Consider the following 20639-nt stretch of genomic DNA (forward strand, 5'->3'; position numbering starts at 1 on the left):
TAGGAGAGAGATTTGGACGGGGGCTCGGTTTGCTCCTTCCCTTTCCATTCTCCTCCCCTTTGGAGTTTGCCTTGCTCTCCGTTTTACTTTGCTTATTTGGGGAACGGAAAACTTTGGGGTTTTTTTTAAGTGCGACCGCAAGAGCCACAGTGGCACAGTGGTTAGAGTGCAGTACTGCAGGCTACTTCTGCTGACTGCCGGCTGCCCGTGGTTCAGCAGTTTGAGTCTCACCAGGCTCAAGGTTGACTCAGCCTTCCATCCTCCCGAGGTGGGTAAAATGAGGACCCAGATTGTTGGCGGGCAATAGGCTGACTCTGTAAACCGCTTAGAGAGGGCTGTAAAAGCACTGTGAAGCGGTATTTAGATAAGGGGGGGGGGAAAGGCTCCGAAAATTGATTTGAACACGCAGGTAGTTCTTGACTTAAAACCCTTTTGTTAGTGACAGTCCGAAGTTAACGGCATATTCAAAACACTTGCAGCATCCCCCACGTGGTCACGTGATCAAAATCTCGGCAACTGGCATGTACTTGCGACAGTTGCACTATCCGAGGGTCACATGATCTCCACTGGAAACCTTTCCAGGTGGTTTCCGGATGAGCAAGGTCAACTGGGGCAGCCAGGTTTGTTTAACAAACGCCTGATTCGCTTAATGACCTCATTTAATGATGCTCATTTAACCAATGTGCCCCCTCCCAAAAAAAGGCTGTAAAACGGGACGCGACTCACTTAAGGACTGCCTTGCTTAGCCACATAAACTTTGGGCTTCTTTGTTGTGGTTAAGTCAAGGACTACCTGCACATTAGCGGTGTCAACTTAATCTCCTTTCTGCATGTTTCTTCTCTGGTCAGCCTTCTTCGGAAACTAAATTTTGGGAAAGAAAGGAAAAAAAATTTCCTCCTCCTAATTTAATTCCTCCATTTTTTTTGAGAACACTAACCTCACAGGAAGGAACCTCACACTCCATAAGGAAGAATGGGAAGCTGGGCTAGGAACACGCCTAAGGTGGTCTATTTCTGATGGTAGATGAACTATTAGCACATCTGGAGCAATGGTGGGTGACCCTGGCCCCTTTACCACCTATGGACTGCAACTCCCAGAATTCCTGAGCCAGGGATTCTGGGAGTTGAAGTCCACAGGTGGTAAAGGAACCAGAGTCACCCACCCTTGCTCTTAGAGACTCTCGAGCACTGTTGTACTAATGTTTCCCCTGGGGGGAACCCACTGCCTTTATAAAAGTCAAACCAACGTGCCACGCTCAACTCCAAAACTTTGGAGATTTAAGGTTTGGAGGGTTTCCACGCATTAAAAATCCTGATTTTTCCCCCCCCTTTCTGAGTTGATTTTATGGAGAAGCTCTTCGCTTTGTGTGAACGGACCCTGAACTTCATGTTTCATTCATTGCAGGGGGATACCTCCCCCCCCAAAAAAATTTGTCACTTCCAGCCAATAAACGTTCAATTTTTCATCGGAGGGAGTCTGTGACAAGATATCCTTCTTTGCACTGAAAAATACATTTTCTGAATCTGAGTCCTTTTGACTAAAACTGCATGAGCTTCCTGACCTCCCCAGTGGAAAATTCATCATTGCTAATTGGACGTTTCCAACGAATTGGGAAAATTAAATCCTTGGGGAAGATCTGCAAATGGGATTGGGAGGTCCAATGAATCTGCTTTTGCATTGATCTCCAAGCCCAAAATTTGCAAAGCACTAAAAATATATACAATAGTGGCCAAAATTGTGGAAACCTTTTGGGAAAAGTGTATTTTCTAAAACTAGCTAATAACACCCCCTTTTTTTTTGAGTAGTACCATAAAATTATATATCAATGGAAAGATAATTAAATCAAGAATGTAATGCAATAACTTTTATGAAGGATTTGCTATTAGAATAGCAGTTATAGTATAAAGAAGAAAAGTGAAACACGTAGAAAGAACGAGATATACAAAAAATGATCACTGAGTGAACCGAGTCTTTTAGTTCTGCAGCTATTATCATGTGAAACCAAGATTGAAGGATTGCTTCTATTAACTGAGTTATATTGCTAGGTCGCTTCTGACTTAACGAGTTTCTTTAGTCGGCTTCATAGATTTTCAATTGGGTGAAGGTCTGTGCTATTCCCAGGCTGGTCCACCAATGGAATAGGATTATCTTGAACACCGCGCCCCCCCCCCCAAAAAAGTGGTGTTATTAGCCATTAAACCTCAAAAATACACTTTCCCCAAAAGGTTTCCACAATTTTGGCCACTACTGTATATATTCTTTTTCTGGTCAATTATTCTGTTGTTAATTCCTGCCTCTCTCGAGCTGCGTTAGAGTTTGCTTTTGAAAAGGCAGTAGAGGTCCCGACCGTAAGGACTTTTCTTCTCTCTCTTTTCTGAAGTGTCACGTGAGTTTTCCAGGTCACGCTTGTTAACCTGTGAAAGTGGAAGGATCTCTGCCCTCGGCCTCCCCCGATCACCCCACTGTTCCGCCTTTAAAGAAACTGAGCCCGATGCAATTGGCCCGTCACACCTGTATCAAAGCTGTACCTGTGGAACTTCTTGGATGACACTTCCCTCCTCCCCTCCCTCCCTCCCTCTCTCTGTTCCCACCTCTGCATTCTCTTCCATCTCTGCATGTGGTTCACGTCCTCCGTTTTACTAACCACCACAACAGGAAACCAGGGGATGTCTGGGAGAAGCCCCCCCCCCCACCTGCCTCGCCCTCCCCTTCTTCAAGGGTGCTTCCACCCCTCTTCCCCAGGTGGTGAAGTGGTCAAAATAGCCCAGCTGGCTTCCATTGCAGGGGCACAGGGCCGGATCACGACGCCGGAGACGCCGGTGACGCTGCAGTTCCAGGGGAACAAATTCACTCTGTCTCACAGCCAACTCCGCCAGCTGACTGCAGGACAGCCTCTACAACTGCAAGGTGAGCAACTTCGAAGAACTGTTGTGGCCCACCAGCCAGCAGCAGGCTCAGACAATGAGGAGGTTGGGGAAGAATTTGGGCCAGTTCTGGAGCCTGGGGAAGGCTCTGATGGATACTCAGCGTCAGACACAGAGATAGAACCAGGGCCGTCTCTCATTTCCCAGCCAGAGAGGCAGCTGCCTTTGGAGTCAGAGATGAGTGAGGAGGAGGAACAGCTGGGGCCTGGTCCAGATGCACCTATGCACAGAGCAGATAGGAGAGGTGAACAATGGAGGACAATGGCTTAGGACCGGGATATCCAAGAGACCGCCTTCTGCCGCCGATTGCCTCCCAACAACCTGTGCGCTCCCACAGAGCGGGCCTCCTCAGGGTGCCGTCGACCAAACAATGTAGGTTGGCGACCCCCAGAGGGAGGGCCTTCTCTGTGGCAGCACCGGCCCTGTGGAACGAGCTTCCTCCGGGGTTACGACAACTCCCCGACATCCGGGCCTTCAGACGTGAACTGAAGACCTTATTATTCCAACGAGCTGGACTAGCCTAAGAAATATTTTAGTGAAAATTTTAAATGGGTTTTAAATCGGTTTTTACCGTTATAGTGATTCGGCCATCAAATATTTGGTTTTAATTGTTTTTATATTGTTATTTATTATATTGTTGTATTTTAAACATGGCTGTGAACCGCCCTGAGTCCTGCGGGAGATGGTGCGGTATAGAAGTTTAATAAATAAATACATAAATACATAAATAAATAAATGAGCTGGCTCGGGAAGCAAAACAAACGTGGATGCTGAATGGCTGCTCCCTGGCTGGAGAATAAATAGGAGGAAAGGAGAGTGGTTTGGTTGTCACAGACAACCGTTCGCATTTCTGGAAAGTTTGCTCCTTGTGTGTTTCGTGTGACAAAGACTGCTTTGCCAGAACTGAGTTTTGTCTATTTCTCTGTTTGAATTGACTTAATTTGCAACCTCCTGGCCTTGCATTTATCATAACAAGCTGATAAGGACTATTGTTTCAGTTAACTTCTTGCAGGATTCTTGTCTGGACTTTCTGTTGATGAATGCAGTTAATTCCCAAAGTGTAAATAAAAAGGGGTTTTTCTTTGTGGGGAATCTTTTTCTTGCTTCCGCGAGAGCTGGGTCAGAACAAGAGCATTTCCGGGGAGCTTCCCCATCCCCAGCGTTTTTCTCTGTTGGGGTGGGTAATCCACCCGTGCTTCCTGGGATGTAGTTGGGATTTTGCGTGTTATAGACATTAAGGACAATTGTGGACATTAAGGACAATTGCATCCCTGTTTGGTTTGGTGGCAGCAGTGCCTCAGATAGAAAGTCCATACAAAGAGTGGTGAGGACAGTGGAGAAGATCATAGGAAGGTCACTTCCTTTTATTCAGGACCCTGCTTATAAGTACTATGTGAGCTCAAAGCTTTGTTATACACCCACTTTTTGATCTGTTTCTGTTGCTCCCCTCTGGGAGGGGGTTTCAAAATATTTCTAGCAGGGCTACTAGATTCCGTAACAGCTTTGTTCTCTATGCCATCCGTCTGGTAAACTCGCAAGATTCATTTTTCTCGCCATGTGCATGTATACATCCAAACTAGACTTATGTTGTTTCTCTGTATGCAATGAAATTTCATTCTATTCTATTCTATTCTATTCTATTCTATTCTATTCTATTCTATTCTATTCTATTCTATTCTATTCTATTCTATTCTATTCTATTCTATTATCACGCTAACCCTCCAGATCATTCCCATTTGGGGGATCCTTGGAGACCAACAAATCCAGAATCCACCCAAGGAAACTGAGGGTTATTTAACTGTTCAAATAGTTGTCGATTTACGAGCAAAACTGACCCCGAAATTTCTGTTGTTAAGGAAGGCTGTTGTTAAGTGACTTTCGCTCCATTTTATGACCCTTTTTTGCCACGGAAGTTTAAAGTGAATCCCTGCAAGTGGCTAAGTGAAAGATGCAACCTTAAAGTGAATCCAGCTTCCCACCGTTGACTTCGCTTGTCGGAATCGGGCTGGGAAGGAGGTCGCCATTAGGTGATCGCATATCCCTGAGATGCTGCAACCATTGTAAATGTATGTCGGTTGCCAAGAGCCCAGATTTTGATCGTGTGCTTGTGGGGAAGTTGCGGTGATGGTAAACTTTTCCTAAGATGAGATGTTAAAAAAAAAAAATCAGTCGGATGGTCTTGATTACTTCCTGAAAAAGTCAGTCCCTTTTTCTTTCACTTCAAATTTCTACCCTCCAGGTAGTGTCCTGCAAATCGTTTCGGCTCCGGGACCCCAATATCTCCGACCTCAGGGTCCTGTGGTGGTGCAGACGGTGCCCCAGCCCGGGACTGTCCAAAACGCTCTCAACGCACTAGGGAACCAGCATCCGGTGGGGTTGCAGACTTCGGCAGGAACTCAGCCAGGTAAGGACCTGTTCTGACCTAGGCCTCCCAAAAGCACGAAGCCGACTCCTCATCCCGATAAACCCCTTTTATTTAGTTTAAAGGGAATTCCTCTCCAGCAAAGTCCCGGCCAACAGTCTTTCACGAGATTGCACAACTACAGACCTTTGTCAGGCTTGGAGAGCTTCCAGGCCGTATCTTCCAAACGCCATTCTGTAGCAGCAGCAATTACTTGCCAAGAATTCAGGAACAGATCTTCACTGTAATAAATTGAACTAATTGTCTCCTGCAAACTCCCCTCCCCTTCACTCCTCTTTATTCTCTATGGGAGGGGCCATTCACCGTCCACCTGTGCCTTTACTCCTGAGTCGGCCCTTGTTCCTTAGCTGTTCCCTTCTCCTGGCAGCTCTATGCATATGCGCACACTGGGAACAGGCTCCAGCTGTTCTTCTGCCTCACTGATGTCCGACTCCGAAGGCAGCTGACAAATGTCAGACGGCCCTGGCCCCCTCTCTGCCTCCGATGCAGAGCCCTCATCAGAGCCTTCCCCAGACTCCAGGACTGGCCCCTGTTCCTCCCCCACCTCCTCACTGTCTGAGTCTGCCACCAGGTCCGCTGGCTGCTGGTGGGCCACAACAGGACCCTTCCTTTGCATCCGTTTTTATATCTTACCTGTCCCAATTCCTGTATTGCTGTGACACTCAGAGCATTCATGAGAGAACAGTGCTGCCCCCCCCACTCACCCACACGCCAGGGTTGTTGTAAAGAGCTTTATTCAGTCTGTTCCCCTCAACAGTTGCATTTCAGGTTTTCAGCTAACCCCTAAAGTATGAAAAAAAATCACATGTTTTTCACACTTAAGACTGTTGAAACAGTCTTGATCATGAGAAACGGCACTTATTTATTTATTTATTTATTTATTTATTTATTTATTGCTTGTTGGTAAAAACTCAATAAAAATAAAATTAAAAAAAAAGAGGAAAACGGCACTTTTTTTTAGTGACGTTGTAACTTTGGACGGCCACTAAAGGAACTGTTGTAAGTGGAGGACTATCTGTGTGAATGCGACCCATGACCTCCACTGTTGATTCAGAGGGCGAAGCCATTGATAAGAGGATGCTTGAGCCTTAAAAACATTTGATTTAGGTTTTAAGTTTGTGTTTCCAGGAAGAACCCTGGGGGCTAATTTGGCATCGGGAGACTCCGCTTCCTCCCTGAAGTCCGGCATTCATGGCGGTCACTCACAGGTAGGAAGACCTTATTTTGCATTTGCAAACCACCAAAGCCTCAAAATGAAAGTCTCTTTCAAATCCCTTTTGGAACTAATAGGTCCCATACCACAGTCTTGTTCTTTTCTTTTCTTTTCTTTCCTTTCCTTTCCTTTCCTTTCCTTTCCTTTCCTCTCCTCTCCTCTCCTCTCCTCTCCTCTCCTCTCCTTTCTTTCTTTCTTTTTCTTTCTTTCTTTCTTTCTTTCTTTCTTTCTTTCTTTCTTTCTTTCTTTCTCTCTCTCTCTCTCTTCCTTCTCTTTCTTTCTCTCTCTTCCTTCTCTTCCTTTTTCGTTCTTTCTCTCTCTCTCCTTCCTTCCTTCTTTCTCTCTCTTCCTTCTCTTTCTTTCTCTCTCTCTCTTCCTTCCTTCCCTCCCTCCCTTCCTTCCTTCCTTCCTTCCTTTCTTTCTCTTCCTTCCTTTTCCTTCCTTCCTTCCTTCCTTCCTTCCTTCCTTCCTTCCTTCCTTCCTTCCTTTCTCTTCCTTCTGTTCTTTCTTTTTCTCTCTCTCCCTTGCTCCCTATCCTTCGTTCCTTCCTTCGCCTCTTGTGCAACTTTATTCTCATTTTGGCGTTATTACTTGTCCTCTTTTTTTTGAAATGAAGCTGCATATTTTAAATCATGGGGGGGCTATATTTTGTAGTTATTTTTGGCATAAGCAAGGCTGAAGAAGAAGAGGAGGAGGAAGGAGAAGAAGAAGAACTAGAACTAGAACTAGAACTAGAACTACCAGGAATGTATGACCACAAATCACAGCACTTGGAGAAGCTTGTTAAAATTATTATGTTGTAGTTATAGACAGCCAGATGTTTCGACTGGAGTTGACATTTTTGTCCTAAGGATCTGGGATAGGCAGATGTTGTTTAATAATATTAAAAGTATCAAGGCAGGATATAAGCTGTTCCATTTATTTATTTATTTACTGAACTTATTCATTTATTGAATTTGTTTGATACCCGTCTCATAACAAAATGATTTAAGTGACTACTTTTTCAATTGACTGATGGTGGTTTTATATTATTATTACAATAATATATATTATTGTTGTTGTTATTGAACAAGCAATGTAGAAAACACTATGAAGACCCCACCCCATTGAAAATGGGAGGCAGGATCAATCCAATTATAATCCCTGAAAACCCAAAACATAATTTTCTTGTAGGATTGGAAACTTGTAACTCTACATAGAGATATCCTTACTTGGATTTAACCCAAAAAACAAAAACATTTGCAATGAAATTTAGGATCGTACCAGCAGGCAGCTGTAGAACTTTTTTTATCTTTCTAATTTTAGAGAATTAATGATCTCCACAACAGCTCTGGGTGTTCTTGTTTTTTGTCTTCTACAAAGGAGTCGTTTGAGGAGAAAAACAGGCTCCTGAAGGAACGCTTGGACCGGATCTTTTCTTGCAACGAACGGCGTTGCTCCAGAGCTCCGATCTACGGCAAGGACCTTCGTAGGATTTGCTCCCTGGTGGGGAACTCCAACACAACGCCTCAGTTCTCCGCCAGGACCAGCAAATGGAGCTGGGCTGGCTTTGTAAACTGCGGTCTCTCCAAAGATCTTCAAGACCCCCTTGGAGGGTTGACCTGGCAGCTCGAACAACAGCAGCAATCCTTGAGGGACACCGTTGACAGGTGACTCCAAGCTCCATCTTTGGCTCAAGCTTTGGCTTATCAAAGGGCATTTGTGGAATTGTGTAAAGCCCAGGGCGTTGTCTAGTTCAGGGGTCTCCACTTGTGGTAACTTTAAGACGTGTGGACTTCCACTCCCAGAAGCCCACATTTCTTAAAGTTGCCAAGGTTGGAGGCCCCTGATCTAGTTAATCTTTATGGGCTCCTGAGGTAACTAATTTGAGCCTCAGATGATCATATTTGGAAGGCTGGGTATATTTTCTCCCATCCTTTGCTACTAAAGAGCTGCGTATTTCTTGGCCATCTTTACAATCGTAAGGTACCAAAAATGCACCCGCTCCTTCGTCCGTTCCTCTGCAACCAGCCAGAGGGTTCTAGCACAGGATGGGGAGCTTCAACCTTCCAGATGTTGCTGAACTCTTGACCTGCCTGTGTAGTGTCTAGTTGTAGTATCTCATTCAGAGTTGGGAATTATCCAGCTGAGCTTTGAGTTTATCTCCAGCTTGAAGTGCCCTCCTCCTCCTCCTCCTCCTCCCCTTCTCCTTACTCTGCAAATCCCATGCCTCCTAACACTGAAGATGATTCCTAGTTGGGTAATGAAACATCAGAAAGAAAACAGTCAAGATCAGAGAGCACCAAAAACCCCACAGTCCTCCTCTTCCTCTTCCTCCTCCTCCTCCTCCTCCTCCCTCTCCTCCTCCTCCTGCTGAATTGGGACTATAAATAGCCAGACTCCGGAAGGCATGGTCAAAGGACCCCCACCCCCAAGGTTGAAGGGTTTTGAAATCAGGCGGGTCACACCATGGCCGTACCAGGAACATTTGCCACGGTTGTGCTTTGTTTCCAAGGGCACTCTGCGTGTTGCCCGCTGCTGTGGCCGCTCCTCCGTCTTTGCACGTGGCGAAGCTTCCCCCCGCTTACAGCCACCGAATGAAACTCCTCCGGCACAACCTGAAGGAGAAGGTGTTGCCTTACCTGAACCAGCTGCATCAGCTGACCATGCCCCGGCTGCTGCTTCCGTTTCCTGACCTCCGTCTGATCCAGTACGATGCAGGTAGAGGAAACCCCTTGATCTGCACCTGTCCGTCCACCCGGCAGGGACTTCACGCCCCCGGCTCTGATTCTTCCTCTTGCATTGCAGGGAAGCTAGAAGCCCTGGCAGTCTTACTCCAGAAGCTCAAGTCAGAAGGACGAAGGGTGCTGATCTTGTCCCAGATGATGCTCATGTTGGACATCTTGGAACGGTTCCTCAACTTCCATTTCCTCACCTATGTGAGAATCGATGAGTGTGCAAATCAGGAAGAGCGCCAGGTCCGTCTTTGCCGTTTTCCTCGCTCTTTCCAGAATTTGAATTTTTGTAACTCTTCCCCTGAGCACGCTCACTGTTGGGAGGAAGCCCATTTGCACCCAGTGAGCAAGTTCACACATAGCATTCAGGTCTATAACAGAACAATGAGGTTGGGAGGGACCTCGGAGGTCTTCTAATCTAACCCCCTGCTCAGGCAGGAGACTCAATACCATTCTGGACACGTGGCTGTCCAGTCTCTTCTTGAAAACCTCCAGTGATGGAGCACCCACGACCTCTGGAGTTCCACTCATTAATTGTCCTCACTGTCAGGAAATTTCTCCTTAGTTTCCAGGTTGCTTCTCTCCTTGATTAGTTTCCATCCATTGCTTTTTGTCCTGCCCTCAGGTGCTTTGGAAAATAGGTCAATCCCCTCTTCTCTTGGGACAGCCCCCCAAATAGTGGAAGACTGTTCTCATGTCACCCTTCTGTAGACTTTTAGACATACCCAGTTCCTTTCACCCTCTTCAGCATATGTTTTAGTTTGTGTCCAAAGCCAGCCACAGACTTCATAAAACATGGATTTCATAAAACATGGATTTAAGAGCCATGGTGGCGCAGTGGTTAGAGTGCAGCACTGCAGGCTACTTCTGCAGGCTGCGTGCAATTTGGCAGTTCAAATCTCACCAAGATCAAGGTTGACTCAGCCTTCTACCCATCCTAGGTGGGTCAAATGAGGACCCAGATTGTTGGGGGCAAGAGGCTGACTCTATAAACCTGCTTAGACAGGGCTGGAAAGCACTGTGAATTAGTATATAAAGCTAAGGGCTATTGCTATTTCTGCCTGCTGCGTTGGGCAAATCCAGCCAGGTTTAGTTTAGCCAATGAGAATGGGGTAGATCCTGTATTTCGGTATACCTATATATCTTCGCATGAGCTTTTGCAACCCGTGTGTCCTTTACCCTCCATCAGGAGCTGATGAAAACCTTCAACCGAGACAAGCGGCTCTTCTGCGCCATCCTCTCCTCCCACAGCCGCTCCACCGGCGTCAACCTGGTGGAAGCCGACACTGTTGTGTTCTACGACAACGACTTAAACCCGGTGATGGAAGCCAAAGCTCAGGAGTGGTGCGATCGGATTGGCCGGTGCAAGGACATCCACATATACAGGTGATGCTGGAGAAAAGGAAGAGACAACCCCAGGAGGAAAGGGCGGGCCTATAACTCCAAATCGTGTTCTTAATCGCGTTTTTTTGATCCAATAGTGATAGTCCTTGGCTTGCGACCACAATTGAGCCCAAAATTTCTGTTGCTAAGTGAGACATTTGTTAAGTGAGTTTTGCTCCATTTTACGAACTTTCTCTGCCGCAGCGGTTAAGGGAATCGCTGCAGTTTTCACGTTAGTAACATGGTCATTAAGTGAATCTGGCTTCCCCATTGAGTTTGCTTATCGCGAGGTCGCAAAAAGGGGGATCACGTGACCCTGGGACACGGCAACCGTCATAAATATGAGTCAATTTCCAGGTGTCCTGAATTTTGACCACATGATGCCGCAACGGTCATAAGTGTGAAAAACAGTTCATTAGTCACTTTTTTCAGTGAGGTTGTAATTTCGGACAGTCGCTAAACCAACTGTTGTAAGTCAAGGACTGCCTGTGTTATCCGTGGCTTTCCTGTTTTTCTCAGGCGCTGTCTTTGACCCCTCCTTTTAAAGCGACACTTCCTCTCTGATTTCTCTAGGCTGGTGAGTGGGAACTCGGTCGAAGAGAAACTCTTAAAAAACGGGACTAAGGACTTGATCCGAGAAGTAGCCGCTCAGGGAAACGACTACTCCATGGCCTTTTTGACGCAGGTATCTCCCGGTTGAAAACGGCAGAAAAATGTTCGCTTGGGGCTGGTGGCTTTGGCAAAGGGACCGCTTGACCGACACTTCGGAAGCTTCCAGAAATAAAGTGGTGTAGAAATAAAATGGAATGGAATGGATATAGAATAGAATATTGGAATGAAGAGTAGAATAGAAAATATGGAATAGAATAGAATAGAATAGAATAGAATAGTGGAATGAAGAATAGAATAGAAAATATGGAATGGAATGGAATGGAATAGGAATAGAATAGAATAGAATAGAATAGAATAGAATAGAATAGAATAGAATAGAATAGAATAGAATAGAATAGAATAGAATAGAATAGAATAGAATAGTGGAATGAAGAATAGAATAGAAAATATGGAATGGAATGGAATAGAATAGAATATTGGAATGAAGAATAGAATAGAATAGAATAGAATAGAATAGAATAGAATAGAATAGAATAGAATAGAATAGAATAGAATAGAATAGAATAGAATAGTGGAATGAAGAATAGAATAGAAAATATGGAATAGAATAGAATAGAATAGAATATTGGAATGGAGTAGAATAGAAAATATGGAATAGAATAGAATAGAATATTGGAATGAAGAATAGAATAGAAAATATGGAATAGAATAGAATAGAATAGAATATTGGAATGAAGAATAGAATAGAAAATATGGAATGGAATGGAATGGAATGGAATGGAATGGAATAGAATAGAATAGAATAGAATAGAATAGAATAGAATAGTGGAATGAAGAATAGAATAGAAAATATGGAATAGAATAGAATAGAATAGAATATTGGAATGAAGAGTAGAATAGAAAATATGGAATAGAATAGAATAGAATAGAATAGAATAGAATAGAATAGAATAGAATAGAATAGAATAGAATAGAATAGTGGAAGGGACCTTGGAGGTCTTCTAGTCCAGCCTCCTGCCTAGGTAGGAAACCCTGACTAAGGACTTAGGTAGGAACATGAAACAGTGTTCCATGTTGGCCACGTGCCAGTGGAAAATGTCTTCGGACAACAGCGGCTCCTTTGCCCAAGAAACAGAGACGATCCCCACCCGCTAGAGTTGGAAACGATTGGACAGGGGAAACTCTTACCTTTACCTGAGAACCAAAATAAGTAAACAAGGGACGTGAAGATGGGATAAATCTTCCCTTCCCTTCTCTCTGCAGCAAACAATTCAGGAACTTTTTGAAGTTCACTCACCAATGGAGGATTCGGGCTTCCGAGTGAAAGCTGAAGAATTTGTCATGCTGTCGCAAGAGCCGTCTCCCTCCGAAACCATCTCTCCCAAAGTGGCCAGGCCCTTTATAGAGGTAAAGAAAGGCAGAGATTTTCAACAGGTGTAAGAAAGTGTGGCGCCTTTGTGGTTTGGATTTGTTGGTTGGGAGTTGAGTTGTCAGAATACAGAGTTTCATTCTGAGTGATATTTTTAATGTGCAAGCAGTCCTCGGCTTATTCCTCGGCTGCTTAGCGGCCCCTTGAATTTACAGTGAGCCTTCCCAGGGTTACTTCTGCCCTGGTTCTGAAGTTCCAATGGCCGAAGCCCCTTCAGTCATATGGCCCCATTTCGGGCACTCGGGCACATTTAACTAATTTATCTAATGTATTTATCAGTACAGGGGATGGGGGAAAAAAAGGCTTCTTTATGTCTTCCAAAGGCTCTGAAAAGTACCGAACGAGAGGAAGAGGAGAAGGAGGAGGAAGAGGAGATGGAAGAGGAGGAGCAGAACGAGGAGTGGAACTTGCACGTTCTGGATGGAGAGAACGAATCGGCATCGAAACCTCTGGTTTCAGAACTCGGAAAGGCACAATATCTCGAGCAACCTTCTCTGCTGCAGGAACTGGTGGCTGTGGTTGATCAGGTGCCCTTGGTTTCCATCTGCATTTCCGATTCTGATCCAAGAAATGTTTTTTTTGGCTGTCTGTATGTGTGTGCTTTTTGTGTGTGTGCTTTTTGTGAGGAGATTCCTGACTTCCAGTGGTTAGAATGCAGTACTGCAGGCTACTTCTGCTGCCTGCCGGCTGACTCTTCATTTTACCGACCATTTGGCAGTTCAATTCTCAGCCGGTTCAAGGTTGACTCAGCCTTCCATCCTTCTGAGGTAGATAAAATGAAGAGACCCAGATTGTTGGGGGCAAGATGCTGACTTCATAAAACCTAGTAAGACCAGACATGGAATACTGCAACCAATTTTGGTCCCTGTACTATTATTTATTTATTTTATTTTATTTATTAGACTTTTATACCGCCCTTCTCCCGAAGGACTCAGGGCGGTGCACAGCCAAGTAAAAATAACATGCACATAGACAAAATTAAAAAGCATATTAAAAAACTGATTATAAAATGGCCAATTAAAATTAAAACTAAAGTAAAACGATCCTAAAACCCCACTTAAAATTTCATCAAGCTAGCCCCACACGGTGGAATAAGAAAGTCTTGAGCTCGCGTTTAAAGGACCGGAAGTCGGGGAGTTGACACAACCCCGGAAGGGCTGGAGCCCCCACAGAGAAGGCCTACTACAAAAAAGAACGTTTGGAAAAAGTTCAGTAAAGAGCAACTAAGATGATCAAAGGCCTGGAGACGAAAACATACGAAGAATGGCCGCAGGATTTGGGTTTGACTAGTCTAGAGAAAAGAAGGACTAGGGGTGACATGATAGCAGTATTCCAGTATTTGAGGGGCTGCCCCAAAGAAGAGGGGGGTCAAATTATTGTCCAAAACACCTGAAGGCAGGACAAGAAACAATGGTTGGAAACTAATCAAAGAGAGAAGCAACCTGGAACCAAGGAGAAACTTCTAATAGTGAGGACAATTAATCAGTGGAACAGCTTGCCTTCAGAAGTCGTGGCCGCTCCTTCACTGGAGGTTTTTAAGAAGAAACGAGACAGCCTGAAATGGTCTAGGATCTCCTGCCTGAGAGGGCAGCTTAGAGAGGGCTGTAAAGCACTGTGAAGCGGCATATAAGTTTAAGGGCTATTGCTCTTCTACCTGGACCCAGCCCTTGAAGTTTCCTTGGCATGATTCTTCCGTTTCCCCTGCTACCTTCTTCTAAAGATTAGGCAGAGGGATTGGCCTAAGATTCCCCCCCACTCACCCAAGCTGGCTTCAGGCCAAAGATAGAACTAGAATTCCACAGTCTCCCAGTTTCTGTTGTGTCTCGTCCGATCTCACCACAGCCGGGGCCTTTTTATCTGCTTCCGAACACGGAGGAATGTCCTAGTATGCCTCCCGGCCCCAGCCCTGGCTCCATGTCCAGACAGGCTGAAGAGGAGGAAATACCTCCAGCCCCCAGCTCTGGCTCCATGCCCAGGCAAACGGAGCAACTAGACCCCTCCCCCTCCTCCACAGCATGTGAGCCTGAGGGAGGTCAATTGCCAACAGCTGCAGACTGGAGTGACCCTCACGTCAGAAGACTTGATAGGCGGAGGCAACAGAAGGAAGGGAGGGGCAGGCCTGGATAAGTGCTGAGTCATGGAGCCACACCCCATGGCCTATATAAAGGATCTGCTTTCTGGCATTCTCTGAGTCAGGCAAAGTCTAAACATATCTTGCTGAAGTCACTTTCTGGTCTCCTGCCTGCCCTGAGGACTTTGCTAGGACTTTGGCAGAGCTGCAGAGGCACGCCTGATTCGGATTTCCCTGACCCGGCCGTCAGCGGAGGAGTGGGACACGCCAGTTTCTAGCCTGGGGCTTTAACCCCTGCACTAAACGGGCTCTCCGTTTTTATGTCTTGTTGATTTATTTTTGTTTTAAATTAATGCATCTGATTCTCCCCAGCAAGCCATCCACATTCTGCTATGACTCAGAACCCCCTCCCCCTTCTTTTAAGATTGAGCTAAACGGCTCTATCCAAAGGTGCTTTTTCAAAAGGCAAATGGACTTTCTGGTTTTTCTTCGAAGATGTTTCGCTTCTCATCCAAGAAGCTTCTTCAGCCTCTGACAGGATAGTAGGGAATGGAAGGATTTATATTCTCGGTCATTCAGGTCATGGTTGTCCCAAAGATGCTTTGGTCCATGGTTGTCCATGACCTGGTCATCCAGGATGGCAGAGAATCCCTACAGACGTTTAGCTATACAATTTGGGATGAACCTCCTTCGAATGGTGTGGGAATAGGGATGGATTTCCAGAGGAAAAATTGCAGACTGCAGGAACCAGGAGCACCACTCAGGTGACCCTGAGGACACAGATAAATCTCCAAGTGGCCTCAGGAACCCTCTAAAACAGGGGTCTCCAACCTTGGCAACTTTAAGCCTGGAGGATTTCAACTCCCAGAATGCCCCAGCCAGCAAAGCTGGCTGGGGCATTCTGGAAGTTGAAGTCCTCCAGGCTTAAAGTTGCCAAGATTGGAAACCCCTGCTCTGAAAGGATGCAAATGACCAGCTGTCTGCAAGGAGTATCAATCCTTCCATTCCCCACTATCCAGTCAGAGCTGAAGAAGCTTCTTGGATGAGATGCAAAACATCTTCAAAAGAAAAAAAAACAAGAAAATCCAGTTGCCTCTTGAAAAAAAAAGCACCTTTGGGATGACCATGACCTGGATGACAAAGAATCTCCGTAGACCTTTAGTTGGCTATCCAAGTTGTCCATTCCTTTGCTTTTTAAAAGAGTTATGTCCCATTCAAAACTAAGCCCTTGTAGCTGAAGGAGAGATCGCATTTCCAGTTTAATAAACAAAGGGTGGCTGTGTTTATCAAGTGACATCAAATTAATGTAAAGCAAGCATGGTTCTTTTATATCCTTCTTATTGGCGTTCAGTTGCCTGCTTCAAAGGTCATTAATCTGTTGCCCATTAATATTTTAATTGGTCATGCTGGGGATTCTCTTTGCTTTTTTTTTCAGCTCACCCCCATTGAAAAGTATGCCTTGAATTATTTGGAATTCTTTCACGTTTCTGCTGAGGAGAATGAATCCAAAGAAAATGAGGTAGGATCTGTTTACTTATTTAAATTTAAGTTTAAGTTTATTTAATTTCTATACCGCCCTTCTCCCAAAGGACTCAGGGTGGTTTACAGCCAGGGTAAAAACAATGAAATACAAAAATTAAGAACAAATTTAAAAGACAAATATTCGAATTGGCTAGAAACTATAAAATCCAATAAAAAACCCCATTTAAAAAACCATTAGGCCAGTCCTGCACGATGGAATAAAAACGTTTTCAGCTCGCGTCGAAAGATTCGGAGATCAGGGAGTTGGCAGATCCCTGGTGGTAGCTCGTCCCAGAGGGTTGGAGCCCCACAGAGAAGGCCCTCCCCCTGGGGGTAGCCAGCCGACATTGTCTGGCCGACGGCACCCTGAGGAAACCCTCCCTATGGGAGCGCACTGGTCGATGGGAGGCTATCGGTGGCAGTAGGCGGTTCCGTAGATTTACTTAGTTTAATTTACGTGCATCCTGTGATTATTATTTTTACGAACAACTCAAGGTGGCAAACATATCCAACATATCTTCCTCCTCCTATTTTCCCCACAACCCTATTATATGAGAGAGGGACTGTCCTAAAGTCACACAGCTGGCTTTCATGGCTAAGGCAAGATTAGAACTCCTGGTGATTGGTGCAAAGTCATCCAATTAGCTTTGAAGCTTAAAGTGGGACTAGAATTCAGTTATCTCCTGGTGATTGGCCCAAAGTCACCCAGCTGGCTTTCATGGTTAAGGCGGGACTAGAAGTCTCTCTCTTCTGGTGATTGGCTCAAAGTCACCCAGTTGGTTTTCATGCCTAAGGCAGAACTAGAACTCCCAGTCTCCCAGTGTTTGATCCAAAGTCACTCAGCCAGCTTTCATGGCTAAGGCGCGACTAGAACTCACGGACTCCCATTTTCTAGCCTGGTGCCTTAACAACTAGATCAAACTGACTGGCTGTTGATATGCAGGGAAGTAGTAATGCCAACATTATTATGCTATTATTATACTTATCAAAGAAAGTCAACATGTCTTGCCCCCTTCAACAGACACAGGCATCTTTTGAAACTCCCCAAGCAGTCTTTTGATTCAGAAATATCGTAATATTGCCACGTCGAAAGCAAGCTCTCCCGAACCCACATTTTCTGGAGTTGGCAGCAGATTTGGATAGTGAGGAGGTTGGGGAGGAACATGGGCCAGTCCTGGTCTGGGGAAGGCTCTGATGAGGGCTCTGCATCAGAGGCAGAGAGGGGGCCAGGGCCATCTGGGAGTTATCAGCTGCCTTTGGAGTCAGACATCAGTGAGGCAGATGAACAGTTGGAGCCTGTTCCCAGTGTGCGCATGCGCACAGTTGCCAGACGAAGGGGACAGCTAAAGAACAAGGGTCGACTTGAGAGTAAAGCTACAACTGGACGATGAATGACCCTTCCCAGAGGGAATAAAAGAGGAGCAAAAGGGGAGGGGAGTTTGCAGGAGACAATTAGTTCACTTAATTGGTTCGTGACTCCTTGCCAAGTTTTGAAGATATTGGCCCGGCAGCTCCCCAAGCCAGATAAGGTCTGTGACTGTAAATTCTCCCTTGAAAGACTTTGCTGGATGTGAATGAGAAGAATTTACAGTAACTTAATAAAAAGTGGGTTTTGTCAGGACAAGAAGTTTGCTTCATGCTCTTGGGAAGCCCAGGTCAGAACAGTTCTCCTGGTTTTCTGTTTTTAACATCTAGGTGGAAGTGAGGACGGCAAAACGGAAATGGGAAGCTCAGCATCTGAAAGGGCTGAAAGAGGAAGAGGAAAGAACGATTCTAGAAGGGAAGGAGGAAGAACTTTTCACTTACACTCGAGAAGACGCCTATAACAAAGTAAATAAACTTCTCCGTCTTTTCCCTCGTCTCGAAGCTCTGGAAATATTTCCAGACTTTTGGGCTCGTCTGCGCTTCCCTGTCACAATCACCGTCCGCCATCTTTTCAATGTCGCCCTTCTTCCGTTGCCATAAATTAACTTCTCCGGCTTAAGCTCTAGCTGAGGTGAATGCCAGGGTTTTCAGGAGTGGAAAGCCGTCGTGGCTGCTGCTGTTGACGTTTTTCTTCGCTCGCCTTTTTCTCTTCTTTGTTTCCAGCCGATGATGCCCTTCGGGGATCAGAAACTCCCTCTCGGAGGCTGGGGGAGGGGATCCTCTTAGATCAGGGGTCTCCAACCTTGGCAACTTTAAGCCTGGGGGACTTCAACTCCCAGAATTCCCCAGCCAGCTTTGCTGGCTGGGGGATTCTGGGAGTTGAAGTCCCTCAGGCTTAAAGTTGCCAAGGTTGGAGACCCCTGCCTTAGATGATGCTCTCTATTTTGAACTGGGTGTTAAGAGGGTTGAGGTAAGAATTGGGGTACATTTTTCATAACACTAGAACTGAATAAACCTCTCTTTGTCCTCCCTCTCCCCCCAACCACCATCCCTGGTACTACAGGAGTATTTTTATGAAGGACCAGATGGACAAACTGAAATAATGCCAGTAAGTTCTCCTCCTCCTCCTTCTCTTTCTCCCTCTCCTTCCTCCTCCTCCTCCCATTCTCCTCCTCCTTCTTCCCTCCTCTCTCATCCGCCTTCTTTCTTTTTCCTCCTCCTTGTTCCATCCTCTTTCCATTCGTGATGGTGCTGAGTTGTGATGGCGCAGTGGTTAGAGTGCAGTACTGCAGGCTACTTCTCTTGATTGCCGGCTGCCTGCAATTCAGCAGTTTGAATCTCACCAGGCTCCAGGTTGACTCAGCCCTCCATCCTTCCGAAATCAGTAAAATGAGAACCCAGATTGTTGGGGGCAAGAGGCTGACTCTGTAAACTGTTTAGAGAGGGCTGGAAAGCACCGTGAAGCAGTATATAAGTCTAAGGGCTATGGCTATTGCTATTAAGATTCTTGGATGGATAGATGGATGGATGGGCGAGAGAGGGTGTGTCGTGTCCCACTCCTACTCCAACGAACGAGTCAAGGAAGTCCGTAACAAACGTGGCAACGAAGCCTCTGCAGCTTGCCAAGTTCCTTCAAGGTTTATCAGGGCAGGCAGGAGTCCAAGTTGTGACTTCAGCGATAGGGTCCGGTAGCAGCAAACTAGATAAGACTTTGCTTGACTCAAGGTTGGAATGCCAAAAGCAGGTCCTTTATATAGGCTGTGGGGTGTGGCTCCATGACTCAGCATTTATCCAGGCCTGTCCCACCCCTCCTTCTGCTGGCGTCGCCTCTCAGATCTCCGGAAGTGAGGGTCCACCCACTGTGAATTGTCTTCAGCTGGATCTGCTGACAGCGTCTGGGAAAGGGAGGGGTCAGAGGGAGTAGGGCCGAGTAATTCCAGCACCTGGCTGGCTTCCTGCTCTGAAGGCTGAGCCAAAGGAACACACACTGTATGAGTGAGGTTTCTTGGGCTACTCCTTTCACTCCTGGAATCCTCTCCGGGCATGGGGCCAGGGCCGGGGGCTGGAGGCATGACAGGCTGTTCATCTTCATTATTAGACTCGGAGTCTGATAAAAGGCCCGGTTGGAGACAGGAGGGGCCTGGCTGAGGAGAGGAGGGAGGACGAGTCACAACAGGGTGGGAGAGATGACAAATCCCTTGCTTCTAGAACCTCACTTCCTCACTTCCCTATAGAATGCTATTAATGAGCCATGGTGGTGCAGTGGTTAGAGTGCAGTACTACAGGCTACTTCTGCTGACTGAATGCAGTTCGAATTTCACCAGGCTCAAGGTTGACTCAGCCTTCCATGCTCCTGAGTTGGGGTAAAATGTGGACCCAGATTGTTGGGGGCAAAACGCTGACTCTGTAAACCGTTTAGAGCAGGGGTCTCCAACCTTGGCAACTTTTAAGACTTATGGACTTCAACTCCCAGAATCTCTCAGCCAGCTTTGCTGGGAGTTGAAGTCCACAAGTGTCGTGTCCCACTCCTCCGCTGACGGCCGGGTCAGGGAAATCCGAATCAGGCTTGCCTCTGCAGCTCTGCCCAAAGTCCTAGCAAAGTCCTCAGAGCAGGCAGGAGACCAGAAAGTGACTTCAGCAAGATAAGTTCGACTTTGCCTGACTCAGAGACTGCCAGAAAGCAGGTCCTTTATATAGGCCATGGGGTGTGGCTCCATGACTCAGCACTTATCCAGGCCTGCCCCTCCCTTCCTTCTGTTGCCTCCGCCTATCCAGTCTTCTGATGCGAGGGTCACTCCAATCAGCAGCTGTTGGAAGTAAACTTTCCTCAGGCTCACATGCTGTGGAGGAGGGGGAGGGGTCTAGCTGCTCTGTTTGCCTGGGCATGGAGCCAGGGCTGGGGCCGGGGGGTTCTCCCTCCTCTGCAGCCTGCTTGGGCATGGAGCCAGGGCTGGGACCGGGAGGTGCCCCCTCCTCTTCAGCTTG

The 20639-nt window shown here is 46.2% G+C and overlaps 1 protein-coding gene across 14 annotated transcripts in view; it reads left to right on the forward strand.

Moving 5' to 3' along the window:
- Positions 1–20639, forward strand: part of EP400 (E1A binding protein p400) — a 103528-nt gene that overhangs the window by 52557 nt on the left and 30332 nt on the right. For 11 of the 14 annotated variants that reach the window (XM_058158911.1, XM_058158906.1, XM_058158897.1 and 8 more), the window contains 13 exons: positions 2743–2907; positions 5164–5328; positions 6475–6554; positions 7922–8208; positions 9054–9259; positions 9347–9516; positions 10463–10659; positions 11230–11341; positions 12532–12675; positions 13021–13224; positions 16204–16287; positions 17985–18119; positions 18718–18762. In XM_058158911.1, coding sequence (XP_058014894.1) covers positions 2743–2907; positions 5164–5328; positions 6475–6554; positions 7922–8208; positions 9054–9259; positions 9347–9516; positions 10463–10659; positions 11230–11341; positions 12532–12675; positions 13021–13224; positions 16204–16287; positions 17985–18119; positions 18718–18762 — 1994 coding nt within the window. The remainder of the gene's footprint in view (positions 1–2742; positions 2908–5163; positions 5329–6474; positions 6555–7921; positions 8209–9053; positions 9260–9346; positions 9517–10462; positions 10660–11229; positions 11342–12531; positions 12676–13020; positions 13225–16203; positions 16288–17984; positions 18120–18717; positions 18763–20639) is intronic. The other 3 variants (XM_058158904.1, XM_058158909.1, XM_058158910.1) reach the window with 1 other exon arrangement.

The sequence above is a fragment of the Ahaetulla prasina genome, chromosome 15 (genome assembly GCF_028640845.1).
Source record: "Ahaetulla prasina isolate Xishuangbanna chromosome 15, ASM2864084v1, whole genome shotgun sequence".
In the NCBI taxonomy this organism is placed as follows: domain Eukaryota; kingdom Metazoa; phylum Chordata; class Lepidosauria; order Squamata; family Colubridae; genus Ahaetulla; species Ahaetulla prasina.